The 14,714-nt window shown below is 42.9% G+C and overlaps 2 protein-coding genes across 2 annotated transcripts in view; one reads left to right on the top strand and one right to left on the bottom strand.

Annotated features, from left to right (window-relative positions):
* The window catches only part of ctnnd2a (catenin (cadherin-associated protein), delta 2a), a gene marked incomplete at its 3' end in the record, with an annotated part of 597,119 nt that overhangs the window by 114,043 nt on the left and 468,362 nt on the right, over positions 1-14,714 (bottom strand). Inside the window, exon 15 of the mRNA XM_084048187.1 lies at positions 10,079-10,265. Within this exon, the coding sequence (XP_083904313.1) occupies positions 10,079-10,265 (187 nt within the window). The remainder of the gene's footprint in view (positions 1-10,078; positions 10,266-14,714) is intronic.
* mtmr6 (myotubularin related protein 6) overlaps positions 1-14,714 on the top strand; it is a 703,086-nt gene that overhangs the window by 351,203 nt on the left and 337,169 nt on the right. The window lies entirely within an intron of this gene.

Here is a 14,714-nt window from a genome sequence, read left to right as displayed (position 1 = left end):
ATCACAGTAACTCTAATTAGCACATGGTGCAACAGATGTACAACGATGATGTGTCCAACGGGGGCGCCGGGGGAACACTGCAACCCCAGACGGGTCGACACCACTAGACGTCCACACAGTGCACTGACTGACGCTTAAGACAGCAGGAGCTCGTACAAGGCAGAGGGGTTCGTTAGACCATTATTTCTTGGAGTGTGTGTGTGTGTGTGTGTGTGTGTGTGTGTGTGTGTGTGTGTGTGTGTGTGTGTGTGTGTGTGTGTGTGTTTGTATTACTATACTTGCGAGGACCAAGTATAGTAGAATTTGAAGAAATATACATCGTGAGGACCGTTTTCCTGGTCCTCACAAGACAAATGGTTGTTTTATAGTTTAAAATTATTTTTTTTAGAGATACGTTTTCAATTAGAAAAACATTCAGGTCAGGATTAGACATTTAGAGGTTAGGTTTAGGGATTGAAATTAGAGTTAAACATGATTTATACTTAGTTGTGCGCCAGTGTCGTGCACTGAAAAACAGCCGATCTAGTGGGCTTGTAGATCGGTTTTTCGGCTTTAGGCTTACGGTTAAAAATGGCAAAATATCTATATTTTTAAATTACATTCATTAAATGGCTGTCCTAAAGCGTTGATTTCCTCCACACAAGTATAGTAATACAAACCTGTGTGCGTGCGTGCGTGTGTGCGTGCGTGCGTGCGTGCGTGCGTGCGTGCGTGCGTGCGTGCGTGTGCGTGCGTGCGTGTGTGTGTGGAACATGTGCATGCATGAGATCAGCAAGTATCCATGGACAGATATCCTTCATTCTGTAGACCCACAAGAGTCTTATTCTTTGTTCTTAACTCATTCAATCCGGGAAAGCATAGATTGGCGTTTTCCAAACCTCATCATAACCCGACCAAACCATGGATAACTTCAGCCAGCGTGAAATCCGTAAATACTAAACATAGACTGTAAAACATCTCCTTAGTCCAACACCATTCGATCATGCTCAATTAAAACATGTATAGAAATAAGTTAAACCACATTATTAGAGGAGAAAAAAAACATTATTATAATGAAGAACTTTCCAAACATAAAAATAACATGACTCTCCTTCGGAGAATAATTAATAGTATTCTCAACAAAAATAGCTTTTTTTCAGAAATTGGTCCTAATCTGGCCTCCAAGATTATTACACCCAGCAACCACAATCCCCTTCAATTTATCCATGAAATATTCATTTCTCACCGGTGTCAGAGGATGAGGTTTGGAAGACATTAAATTGGTCTGAAAGTTTCCTTCTCCAGGTTATGACAATATTGTCTGTACATTACTGAAAACCATTCATGAGTACATTGTACAACCTCTAACTCACATTTTCAACCTTTCATCGGAGCAGAGAATAGTTCCTTTTGAACCAAAAATTGCCAACATTATCCCTATTCATAAAGATAATGACCCAGCCATTTTCAACCATTATAGATCCATTTGCTAGGCCTATCCAAAATACGTATATGGGTTCAGAAAGAAGCATTCAATTCAATATGGCACTTATACATCTAGTAAATTAAATATATAAAGCTAGAGATAGAAAGGAAAGGTATTTTTTATTTATTTATCCAAGGCATTTGACACATTGGTCAATCACCATATTCTTATTCAGAAACTGTCTCATATCGGAGTATAAAACAGGGTTTCTCAAAATGGGTGCGTGGCACCCTAGGGTGCCGTGACGCAAGTCCAGGGGTGCCGCAGAATACAGAATACTATAATATTTGGAATGTATCATTATCATTTCAGTTTAACCACTAAAAACCCTCTATACTTAGTAAGACGGACCACCAAACCTTCTTGCCAAAAAATAGCCGATCTACAAGCTCACAACAAAATATGGATGCTGTATAGGGTAAATGTCATGTATGAAGTTCTTTTCAATCTGTCGTAACGAAAACTACTGTTCTCTCAAGTTTTCCTTGTGAAACATACTGAAAGATTTACATATTTACGTACCATAATATGACAAATGTAAGGTTCTATAAAGTAACAGTGTAATTCAGGGGTGCCTTGGATGCAAAAGTTATTTACAGGGGTGACCTGAGAAAAAAGTTTGTATCCTACAATGGAACCAATTCTCCTCTTCTTCATATGTCCCACAAGGCTTAACTCTTGGGCCTTTGTTATTTTTCATATTTATGAATGACCTTCCAAATGTCTCAGATAAACCGTCTAAAATGTTATTTGCAGATGACCCGCCATTTGATCAACACTGAGGTAGCAACCATGTTATATTATTCTATGATTTATCCATATTTTAATTACTGTAACATAGTCTAGGCCAGGGGTCTTCGACATTTTCAGCCCAAAGACCCCCTAGTTGAGAGAGAGATGAAGCAGGGACCCCCCTCTATATTGTATAAAATGTAGTTTCAGATTAAACTTTTTTTGTTTACTTGGTCTGCTCTTTTTTCCCTCTACACCTATACCTCTTTGCCAAAAATAGCAGATCTGCTATTTTTGGCTAAAGTTCACATCAGAATAGGGATGCTAGGGTTCAAGTGGTTAAGGAAAAAAAACATATATCACACAAAGATTTTGGCGGACCCCCTGTAGTAACTATGAGGACCCCCTAGGGGTCCCGGACCTCCTGTTGAAGACCCCTGGTCGACGTTACTCCAACTTATCTTTCAGATAAGTTGGAGTAACGTCATTGGGTATTCTACGTAATGACATCATTGCCCAGTGACATCACAATGTCATCATCAACCATGTCCTTTAGAAGTAATTGTCAAATAAAACAAAGCCTCATTTAGCACATTTCTGCAAGAGAAGAAGCAACCTTCCCTGGACATTAGTAGTGAACACTGCTGAACAGACTCTGCTGTGTAGCAAGGAGGATTACCACGGCCTGTGATTGCGCTGCTGGCGATCGATTCGCTATCGACTTCCTTCATCATCGGCTTCCTTGACTGACCAACCCAACTCATCGGCTTTGTGGCTTTGTCAGGCTTTGTGAACTATTCGTGCCACTGAACCAATTATAAGCAACAACAGCGCACCACACATTAGGACTCTTCCAGTGCAAGAGTTAAACTACGGTGTGAGAGATGTTCTGCTGGACGGTGCATCTGAGTGGAGGACCACCGACATACATGCTGCTGTTGCGGTGGAGCACAAGGTGTACTCGTTTGGAGGGGACTTTAACTGGAACAACGACATGATTCAGACTGGCGTGCACGTCTTTACGCTGGATGACGTTGCCCGGTAGGCTTGAAGTTCCCTCCATGCATGAAGGCCACACAGCTGTTCTGATCTGAATCTATCGTCTACATCTGGGGAGGGTTGCCTTACTGTAACATGCATTTGATGTCGACACCAACAGATGGTTCAAACCCAAGGTTTCGGGGACCCCTCCAGGGGCCAGGCATCACCACTCAGCCTGTGTCTTAGGGAAGGTCATGTATGTTTATGGAGGACGCACCAGGCTGACGCAATAATGGCATCTACAGGTTGGACACCACCACAATGGTCCGGTCTTTAATTAAGGACAGAGGCACTCCAGCATATGCTTCAATATATGTCACTGCCTCCATCATCGGGACAAAGATGTTTATATTAGACAAGGGCTCCTACGATAGCATTAAAGTGTTTGACACAGAGACCAACTGCTGGCTGAGCACGCCTTCTGTACAACTTATGCCAGACATTTTCATGGGTCAGTCACACTTTTCCTACAATGGAGAGCTGTACATACTTGGTGGCTGAAAGTGGGACCAGATCTTCAATGATCTGTGGAAATTCAACCCACAGACCTTCTCCTGGAAGCCAGTCCAGCCCAAGGGGACAGGCCCGTCTAAGGTGTGTGGGACGCGCTGTTGCATGGTGGGAGATTGTATCCTCTTTAGAGGATTTAGGTCGATGTACATCTTGGACTTAAGTCCTAGTATGAAGATGTTGTGCAAGCAAGCAGTTATTCATTACGGCCTGGAGCAGTCGGGCCTCCCACACAACATAACGTGGGAACTAGCAGCCATGACTAAAACAGAAACTAAAATAAAAAATCACACCCAGTGTGAAGTGGGCGGTGTGTGGTCATCATCAGCCAATCACATTACAGTTAGTGGTGATGACACTAGCTGTAATGTGATTGGCTGATATGAAAAAAGTATCGATTTGCATTAACAATGGAAGGGTTAGGGGGTACACAATTTTTTTGGTCGGTGTCCAAAACTCACTTATAGGGGGCGGCTACACCGCCCCAAAAATCACACCCAGTGTGAAGTGGGCGGTGTGGTCACAGTGGTCATCACAGTGATGGAAGTGATTCACTTAAAAAAAACATAAAAGTGTTTCTTTTAAGTCCATACTGCTATTCATAGGGCTTCACATGTGTCATGTGTTTTGCTAGCCAATCACAGTCCTGAATTTGCAAAGTCAGCCAATCACATTACAGCTAGTGGTGATGACACTAGCTGTAATGTGATTGGCTGACTTTGCAAAAGTATAGATTTGCATTGACTGTGGAAGGGTTAGCGTTGTAGACTGCGTTGTAGACTATTGGCCAATCACGGTGCAGGATTGGTCAGTGTCCAAACCTCACTTATAGGGGGCGGTTACACCACCCCAAAAATGCTCACTTTAAACATACACTGTATATATATATATATATATATTCAAAGACTTGCACACATCTGCTTCCAGATGCCCCCCAAAGACCCCCTGTTGCTGACCGGCGAGGAGGCGACGCCCAAGAAGACCCCCGCCGTGGGGGACAGAGACAGACCCTCCTCCCAAGGGGGGAGGAGCTTCCATCAGTTTGTGGAGTTGGCAGAGAGCACCGCCTCCGTGGCGCCCCCCTCCTCCTCCTCCTCCTCCTCCTCCTCCTCCTCCTCCCCCCTCGGCCCCTCATGCACCGGCCCCCAGCCTCCTCCTCCTCCTCTTCCCCCCCTCCCTCTCTCTCTTAGGATCTGTGTGAGGCTGCTATCCTACCTGGACCAGTTCGCTACGGGGACCTACGCTACGGCGGCCCCGGAGCTGAGCTTTTCCGGGGGGGGGCTGAGGAGGAGGAGGAGGAGAGGGAGAGGGGGGACGGGGAGAGGGAGAAACCAAGCGGGGCAGCAGCAGCAGTGGCGGGGCGGGAACGGGAAGAAGGAGGAGGAGCGGACGCCGGTTCTTCTTCTGTCACGCGCCGTGCGGATTCGACGTCAGATCCGCAGTCGGTAGAGGACGTACAGGAGAGGTCGAGGAACGCAGCGTTCAGCGTCTCCTCTGTCTTCTCAGAGTCCAGGTACAGCTGCTCGTACCAGAGTCTATAGTATATCCTCTTATCTCCATATTTTAAAGACGGGGTGGCGTGATTTTCAGTGATTTGTTCCCCCCCTAAGACATAATCATCAGGTATTATGGTTAAACTAGGAGGAAATGTTTTTTCAAAAAAGTGTACAGAAATTGTTCAAATTATGTTTTTATGTGGACACGCCTCCAGTTCATTAAGTATACCTGGTTCTCAGGGTATATTTTTACTATGTCACTAAAGCGCTGTTTTTCTATTGGCACATTTGACCCTCAAGGTTTCAGCCTCCAGGTAGAAACTCAAAATAGTCAAGAGAAGACATAAAACACCATAAAAACACCTTAATGAAGTTCTTAATGAAGTTCTATCAACCTCATAGACACATGAAAAACAGAAAAAGTGCAAAACCATGGCACCACCTCTTTAACTATTTCCCCCCCAAATGAACGCCCTACATGATCATACTACAGCGTCACACAAAAGTAGCAGATCCACAACTTCGAAACCCACCTCAATTCACAGAAATACAATGCAAATAGAAAAGTAAGATGGATGAATGAACACTATCTCATAACATGGGAGTGGATGGACTGACTTTTTTTGTGACGTCATAGTTTCTGCTTCTACCATTCTCTCGCAGTCAAGTCTCGCAGAAATGTGTGCAGATAAAAACACCTGCACAAATCAGTGTTGTTACACATGCATGACATCAGTTTGTGTTGTGAGTGACATCAGACCAGAGCTTTGTCAGCCTATATAAGCTGTTGCACAGGAATATTGAGAGATTATTTGATTAAGACGGAGACAGAGACACTGATACAGAGACGTTGACAGAGAGACACAGAGAGACAGAGAAGAGACAGACGTGGACAGAGTGAGACACAAAGGAAGAAAAGAGAGATACAGAGATAGAGATGCTGTGCTGGTCGGTGCCTCTAAAAAGAGGACCACAGACAGACAGCTTCTATGGTTGTGCTGCTGGGCCAGTGGAGGACAAGGTGTATTCCTTTGGAGGGTTCAAAAGCAGGCTGACCTACAGCATGGATCAGATTGATGTTCACGTCTTCAACACAGTGACTTTGTGCTGGATGACGTTGCCCCCAGTGAAAACTGGAAGAGTAGAATGTTCCCTTGATGCTCCCTCCATGCGCTACGAACACACAGCTGTACTGATAGAAGCTATCATCTATATCTGGGGAGGGATGGTGAATTGTGAGATAACAACTGCAGATGACAACTGGTTTACTATCAGGGGAGACAGTGACAACGTTCTTTATGCATTTGATGTCGACGCCCACAGATGGTTGAAGCCGAAGATTTCCGGAACAGTTCCAGAGGCGAGGTCCGGCCACTCAGCATGTGTCTTGGAGAAGGTCATGTTTATCCATGGAGGATGTAACCAGCTGACTGGATACTATAGTGACATCTACAAGTTGGACACCACCACAATGGTCTGGTCTTTAATTAACATCAGAGGCACTCCAGCACCTGTTACATCATACCACTCTGCCACCATCATCGGGACAAAGATGTTTGTATTTGGGGGATGTGGGCACCAGGACAACAACATCAGAGTGTTTGACACAGAGACCAACTATTGGCTGAACACACCTTCTTCACAGCTTCTTCCAGAACAACGTGACAGTCATGCAGCCTTTGTCTACAATGGAGAACTGTACATATATGGTGGATACACATCTGATGGGAGACGGGAGTTCAATGATCTGTGGACATTTAATCCCAAGACCTTCTTCTGGAGGAAGGTTGAGCCCAAGGGGAAAGGCCCGGGTTTGTTGGATAACATGTGCTGTTGCATGGTGGGAGATCGTATCATCCTCTTTGGAATAGAGCTCATCTTACACATCTTACATGTAAGTCCTAGTCTGAAGACGTTATGTAAGCTAGTAGTTATTCAGAACGGTTTGGAGCAGTCAGGACTCCCACACAACATCAGGTGGGAACTGGCAGCCATGACAACAGAAAGACGAAAACGTAAAAGAAAGACAAGCAAATAGAATGAAAACAATCAAAACTAGAAAATGTGCTCCTCGGAGCACAAGTCTCCGCCAGCAAATATTGAAATTTAATCCAAGATTGGAACTTTGATGATAGGCGTTGCGCCTTTGCTTCTTCATCAGTTTACAGACAATGATTAGCTTCTTCAGTTTGCATAATAAGAGTTAGTTGCACTGTGTCATCAACTGTGACTGGAAAGTACTGTTCTTGATTAATCCTGTCTAAGCTATTTATATTACGTATTGTGATGACACCAGTGTGTCTACATAATGTATTGCTCCGCCATTTCTCAGCCATTTCGTGATTATTCCTGTCTTACCTCACTTTGAAAGAGACCAAGACTCTTTCAAAGTGACGCTATACGTCATGCGTCTCACTAGCCAATCAGAGCACACTCTTTCAACGTATTGTCACGTGTCACGTGAGGCTTGACCAATGTTAGCTTGGCCGAGGGGGGGGGGACGGAAAGTGAAAACATAGTCTCCTGGCGGAGACAATAAATGTTCCAGTGGATGTTGATGATCGTAGAGAAGATGACACCGAGTGACCTGGACTTCCTATAGACTTAAGTCCTAGTTTTAAGACGTCTGGAGCTTGGAAATCTGACTAAACATCAGGAACCGGCAGCCATAAAAAAAGAAAATGAAGGAGAAAAAAACTGAAAAAAAATTACCAGAACAGTGATTCTTAAGGCCTTTACACACAGGGTGCGATTAATCAATCAGTTTTTTCCGCATGCGAAAAGACGCACGAATCGAACTGGGTTCGATTGGACAAAAAATGCTAATATCGCCGCATCGCATCGCCGCATGGGGTGTGCATGAGGTGATTGAGAACCATGTGTTCATTTAAAAATCACACCCAGTGTGAAGTGGGCGGTGTGTGGTCATCACAACATGACTCACTTAAAAAAAAGAATATGTGTCATGTGTTTCGCTAGCCAATCACAGTCCTGAATTTGCAAAGTCAGCCAATCACATTACAGCTAGTGGTGATGACACTAGCTGTAATGTGATTGGCTGACTTTGCAAAAGTACAGATTTGCATTGACTGTGGAAGGGTAAGGGGTGTAGACTGCGTTGTAGACTATTGGCCAATCACGGTGCAGGATTGGTCAGTGTCCAAAACTCACTTATAGGGGGCGGTTACACCGCCCCAAAAATAAACTAGAAAATGTGCTCCTCGGAGCACAGGTCTCCAGCAGGCGAGGTGGTAAAAGAAAGTACTGTTCCTGATTAATTCTGTCTTACCTATTTATATTACATATTGTGATGTCACGTGAAGCTTGACCAATGTTAGGTGTTCACAGACGGATGGACACACACACGGACGGACAAAGTGAAAACATACTCTCCACCATGCCGTCGGCCTGGCGGAGAGAAAAAATTTAAAATTGAAAAATTGAAGAAAAAAAATACAGATCACACATTTATAAACCAAGGATCAGCTGAGCACAGTCCATATTGCACGTCTGTATTTACAGGGAATGATTAATAAGAATGCTTAATTGTTTGGTCGAACTGAGCTCATGCTTCCTTCAATGCATGAGGGAAGTAGGACGTAGCGCGTGGAAGGAACACGTTATTCCAACCAGTTCCTTTCCCCTCCATCAGGAAAATTACTGCCGTTCATGGAAAATTACTGCTACTTGTCAAAATAAAAGTCACACAGTGTCAAAGACTTTGACAGTGTCCGATTAGCACCAGAGGGGGTGCTAATCTACCAAAACCTAAAGGCACACCACTTTTATTAAAGTATACATTTTGAATACTGGTACCTTTACTTGTAACAGAGTATTTCTACATTGTGGTATTGCTACTTTTACTCAAGCACAAAATGTGAGTACTTTTACCACCACTGCTGAGACCTCCATCCCAGAGGCTCTGCTGGGGTGAGGGGGGGGGGGACGCGACACTCACAGGCGGCCATTAGTCTCAAAGCTTAACCCATTCAATTCAGGAACGCATCTGTGTAACCACTTAAACCATTATTTTATACTTTGGCTCTTCAAAAATAGGAGCTTGTAGATCGGCTATTTTTGAAAAAAAAACGTGAACATTTGTGCAAACCTTTGAATATGTATTATTTAAAGCGAACGTTTGTAAAAAATATTTTCTTCCAAGGACCTCCAGAAGCAAAGATTTGAGTTACGAATGTTTGCTTTAAAAATATACATATATATATCAAATATTTGCACACATTTTCACGATTTTTCAAAAATAGCAGATCTACAAGGCTCATAGCGCGGCACTCGGTGCCGCGCTATGAGCTTGTATATCTGCTATTTTTGAATAGCCCAAAGAAATCTTAAAACGACACAGATGCGTTCCCGGTTTTAATGGCTTAACGGTGAAATGAGCATTAATGAGCATGGGGTTCAGTGAGGGTCTAGCGTACCGTTGTATAGCCTATTAGACCGGGGGTCTAATGTATTCAAAGTGTCCTCGGGTCCTGTTTCGGACCGCGTCCAATTCTTTTTGGACCCACGGAGAGAGAGAGAGACCCTGTAGAAGACTATACTACACTAGTGGAAGAGCTGTTGCTATGGTTACCTCTGGGAGAGGGAGAGAGAGAGAGGGAGAGAGAGAGTTGTGAATGTGATATTGTTTATAGAACTAAATAATGCATACACAGCAGACAAGCACTGCTATGACAGGAGAGAGAGAGAGAGAGATAGTGTGTGTGTGTGTGTGTGTGTGTGTGTGTGTGTGTGTGTGTGTGTGTGTGTGTGTGTGTGTGTGTGTGTGTGTGTGTGTGTGTGTGTGTGTGTGTGTGTGTGTGTGTGTGTCTCTAACCTGAGGCAGCCCGTGGCGTTGCGCAGCACCTGGGAGGTGTGTAGGTGGAGCTTGCGGTCGTCATGGTGATTGGGGGAGGAGTCCCAGGCAGAGTGGGGTATGATGACGCTATTGGTCAGGACGGCCAGGGCGTCCTGGATGATTGGCATCTTCAGAGCGTCGCAGGACGACAAGTTCCACAGCACGCCTGCACACGCACACAAACAAACAGACACACACACAGACACAGACACACACACACACACACACACACACACACACACACACACACACACACACACACACACACACACACACACACACACACACACACACATGGTCAGCAGTCCTTCCAACACAATCTCACACCCGTGGTGCCATCAGTGGTAGAAAAAGTCCAGAATTCAAAATTGACTTGAGTAAAAGTGCAAAAGTATTGGCATCAAAATGTACTTAATAGTACCAAAAGTAAAAGTACATAAATGTTTGAAAATAGCAGATCTACAAGCTCACAACGCGTTGTCTGATCTGATCTGCTATCTGATCTACTATTTTCAAGGTATAAAAAAGGGCTGAAGTGGTTAATGTATGTTTTAAAATGTAAAAATGTATATCTGTAAAGTAACTAAAGTCATCAAATAATTGTAGAGAAGTAAAAGTACAATATTTTCCTCAGAGATGTAGTGGAATAAAAGTAGAAGTATTGAAAATTGGAAATACTATAAAAGTACCCCAAAATCTTACTTAAGTACAGTACTTGAGTAAATGTACTTAGTTACTTTACACCACCTTTGAATGTACAGGTAGTACAGTCAAAGGTTAAGCTAAAATGATAACACACAAAGCCCATGGGGTCATTGTCCAGTGTCCAGTGTACAAATGTCAATTGTACAAATGTAACTAAATGGACCCGTACATTGAAACTATATAGAACGAGCACACCATTCGCAGTAATAGGATGATCACATAGAACAGGGCAGTCATTGAGTTCAATGGAGAAGTGGTTCCTCAAGCTCTATAGGATACCAAACAATGGACCTAAGCATCTGTTTAAATAACGCAGGCTTATAGGTTTATTTTTAATTAGTTTTAGCGTTAGTTTGAGTTTTCTTTATTGTAATATGGATTAGTCAGGGGCAAGACAGAGTTCTGATTGGGTTCAGTGATGCAGAGACACTTAAATGGCCTTTTGAATGCAAATGCTATTTGCATTAGCTGAATATTTTAGAGAGCACTTGGGATTAAAACTAATAATCATAAGCAAACAAGATGAAATATGTTAATGTATCTATTTTTGGCTCTTGTGTAACAAATAATTATTTCAATGATTTGTGTAAATTAAATTGTGCATTGTGCAACTTTCATTTATTGAGAAGTGAATGAAACTATGTATATGTTTTGGTGTTTTATAATCCCGTAAGGGATACACAAAGCATTTAAATAAAATATATTTGTTTAAATCATTAAGCGATGCAACACATTGTGAGCTTATAGATCTGCTATTTTTGTAATTGTTCTAACATTGTTCAATCTAGCCCTGACTAATCCATATTACAAAATAATATAATTACTGCTATTAATAATAATATATATATTTTTTAACTGCACCTTGTACTGTAACTTTCCTGTTCTACCCAGGATTTGAACCCAGTTTCCTGCTGAGAGTTTTTACCATTGAGCTACTAGAGCCTGCCTGCTTGCTCAGGGGATACATTGGATATTGACAGGGGTGCACATAACTGGTGCGCAGGTGCGCATGCGCACCCAAAATAAATAATGCGCGGCACATCAGACGACGCGAGGCGCTTTTGCATACCAACAGCTGGGACAGGAATTTCCAAGCTTTTATTTTTTAGCAAAACTAAAAAATAAAAGCCTGGAGGTCGAGGCTAGGAATTTACTTCCTGAAGCCACACTCACACATGCACGGTGATGCACGCCCATACACAATACACACCCATGGGGAGGAGGCGGAGATGGAGGGGACGCATGCTGCAGTGCACGTGATTGTGTGAGTGTTGCCTCGAATCCTGACACAGTCAGTCGCGAGACTCTCCAGGCACTCGTCACCAATGATGAACGCACGTGATGGTGCAAAATATGCCGTGAACGTCCCATTCTGGCGGATAAAATTGGCGCAGCACAGGGCACCAACCTTGGGGAGGGCACCAAACGGCGAGAAGGAAAAAAACGGCGAAAAACGGCGGAATTTAGGTGCTACAACATTGAAACGCACCAGTGAAGCGTCCTTTTTTTCTCGAGCAAAAAGCAAAAAAAATAAGGATGAATAATGCAATACTATATTATCCTTGCATGGGAAACCCGGTTTCCAATCCCAGGTGTTTTGCAGTTACCACTGTTTTAATTTAATGAATTAAAAGAGCATAACTTCATTTATGAACAGTGTTCAAAAGGCCATTAATTTTAAACCGTGCTGTGCGGTTTAACCAACCTTGACAATAATTAAGGTAAGTTCAATAACGTTTTATTGACTTTGGAGAAAATATAAACAACATATTGCCGCTGTGGGGTGAAAAAAAAACTTCACTTTTCAGGAACTAAAAGAAAACAATAACAACAACCTAAGTGGATCCAATAGTTATTATATAGTCATAAGCTCTTGTGTCTTAAATAAAAGAGGGAAAAAAAGGAAATCTACGAGCTCACAACGTGCAGCATCGCGATGCAATGTGAGCTTATAAATCCGCTATTTTCGCAAATACAAAGCACAAGAGTAGTGATAGTCACTTTGCAACATGTTGCAATGCGACATGTCGTGAACTTGTAGATCGGCTATTCTTTGCCAAAAGTGTATGTTCAGTAACAGTTGTGATATTGCTACTCTTAACTAACACATTAGGTGTCAAACACGGTTCAAACCGTGTTTTCACAGAGTAGCGCTTTGGTGCCGAACACGGTTCATAGGCCTACCGTGTTTTCAGTCTTTTAGTTTTTTTTAGTTTTTTTCCACCCGGGGGGGGGGGGGGTGAGGGGCTGGAGCAGCACTGGAATCACCCATGAACACTTTAAGAAGTAAGGGACAGATGGATCACCGTGCCAAAAAATCTGTCTCCCATCCGCTTCCATTCTATCTCCTTGCTAAAAACCTCTGTTTCTCCTTAACTTTTTACAGTGGGTAAAAGGAGTCATTCTCGATGCGCAATCGCTCCGCAATGGTGACTCGCGTGAGACATGTTGTTGTTCCAGGCTTTAGCCAGGACCATCCATTGCTGTGTACGCATGCATTGTTTACGTGCGTGTGCTCGCCTTGGAGTCCACAGCTCTAAACAGCGCAGCGTCACAGACGGTGGATTTCTGGCACAGAACGTAATCTGTTATTATAAAATTCTGGCACCCGATGTGTTAATAATAATAAAAAACAGTCAATACTTCTTCTACCATTGCTCCTAATGAGGACTTTGCTGGTCCTCACAACGCTAGAAAGCTTGGCTGTACCATACTGTACACACACACACTCACAGTGCTGCTCATTATAGGCGCAGCAAATCCAATAAAGTGTTGATGTTCTACCTTGCATGCAGAGGGAAACTTCACACACTGTGTAAATATTTAATATGCGCCATAGTTAGTGTGAAGCATTTGTTTAATTATGTTAGAGTACCATTGTTCTTGTGGGCTTTTGCATTTACCTCCCCTCTAAGGAAAATAAAATGAAAAAATAATGGAAGACAAAGGCTGTTGTTTATATTAGTTTGGAATCATAGGCGGCGGGTAATGAAGGCTAGGGTAGGCTAAGCCTTCCCAAATGTTATGCTGGGAAATTCTAGGAATTGTGCAAATTATATAAATATGTTAGCAGCATTATCTAGTTATTCTTTTGATAATAAATCAGTAAAATCAGGCAAAAATAAGAATTAAATAACTTAACCCTAACCTAACCCTAACCCTAAAACCGAAATAAAGTAACCAAAAACTGAAAAGAAACTAACAACATCCGCCCAAAAAACACACTTTTTTGCGCACAAGTGCCGTGCTATGGGCTTGTATATCTGCTATTTCTGAATAGCCAAAGAAATCTTAAAATGACACAGATGCGTTCACGATCTTAATGGGTTATGGCGGCTGGATTAAGTTGAATCCATAAAGTCAAATTAAGAAGTCAAATAAAACAGTCTTTTACAGTGGCTCTGCAGAAGGCAAGCTCGCTTTTGTGCTCCTTTCAAAGACAAAATAACATAGCTGTCAAATGAGGACAGCCCTGCTCTCAGAACGAGGACAGTGTCCTTTCCTCCCACTATGCTCTGTCACCCTCTCCAATGCCCTGTCACTTCCATCCGTCAAACACAGCAGCCATTTTTGTAAGCAAACGCATTTTCAGAATCATTCTTTGAGACATCCAATTAAGCTTTCACAGTTGTCACCGGACATACATGTGACTGCCTACAGATGTGCACTGTACATTTCAGTCAAATATGTATAAGAGCTTCAATGTACAAGACAAGACAAGACGCACGCTGAAATGTGTCCTTGTTATAACCAAAGAACAAGATTTTTGTACAGGATCTCCTCTCTGGTCAGTAAGAATACTTCGAGGACTCTGACAGGAGCACTCATCCAAGGTTACTTCGACTACGCATGCACCTCAAGGTGCCACAGCACCACAAAGGCCTTAAAAACAAGGCTACTTCTTGGCCTC

Source organism: Gymnoscopelus microlampas, assembly GCF_963454915.1.
Source record: "Gymnoscopelus microlampas genome assembly, chromosome: 22".
NCBI lineage: Eukaryota > Metazoa > Chordata > Actinopteri > Myctophiformes > Myctophidae > Gymnoscopelus > Gymnoscopelus microlampas.
The sequence above is the reverse complement of the archived record's forward strand: the minus strand, read 5'-3'. Positions and strand labels throughout refer to the sequence as shown.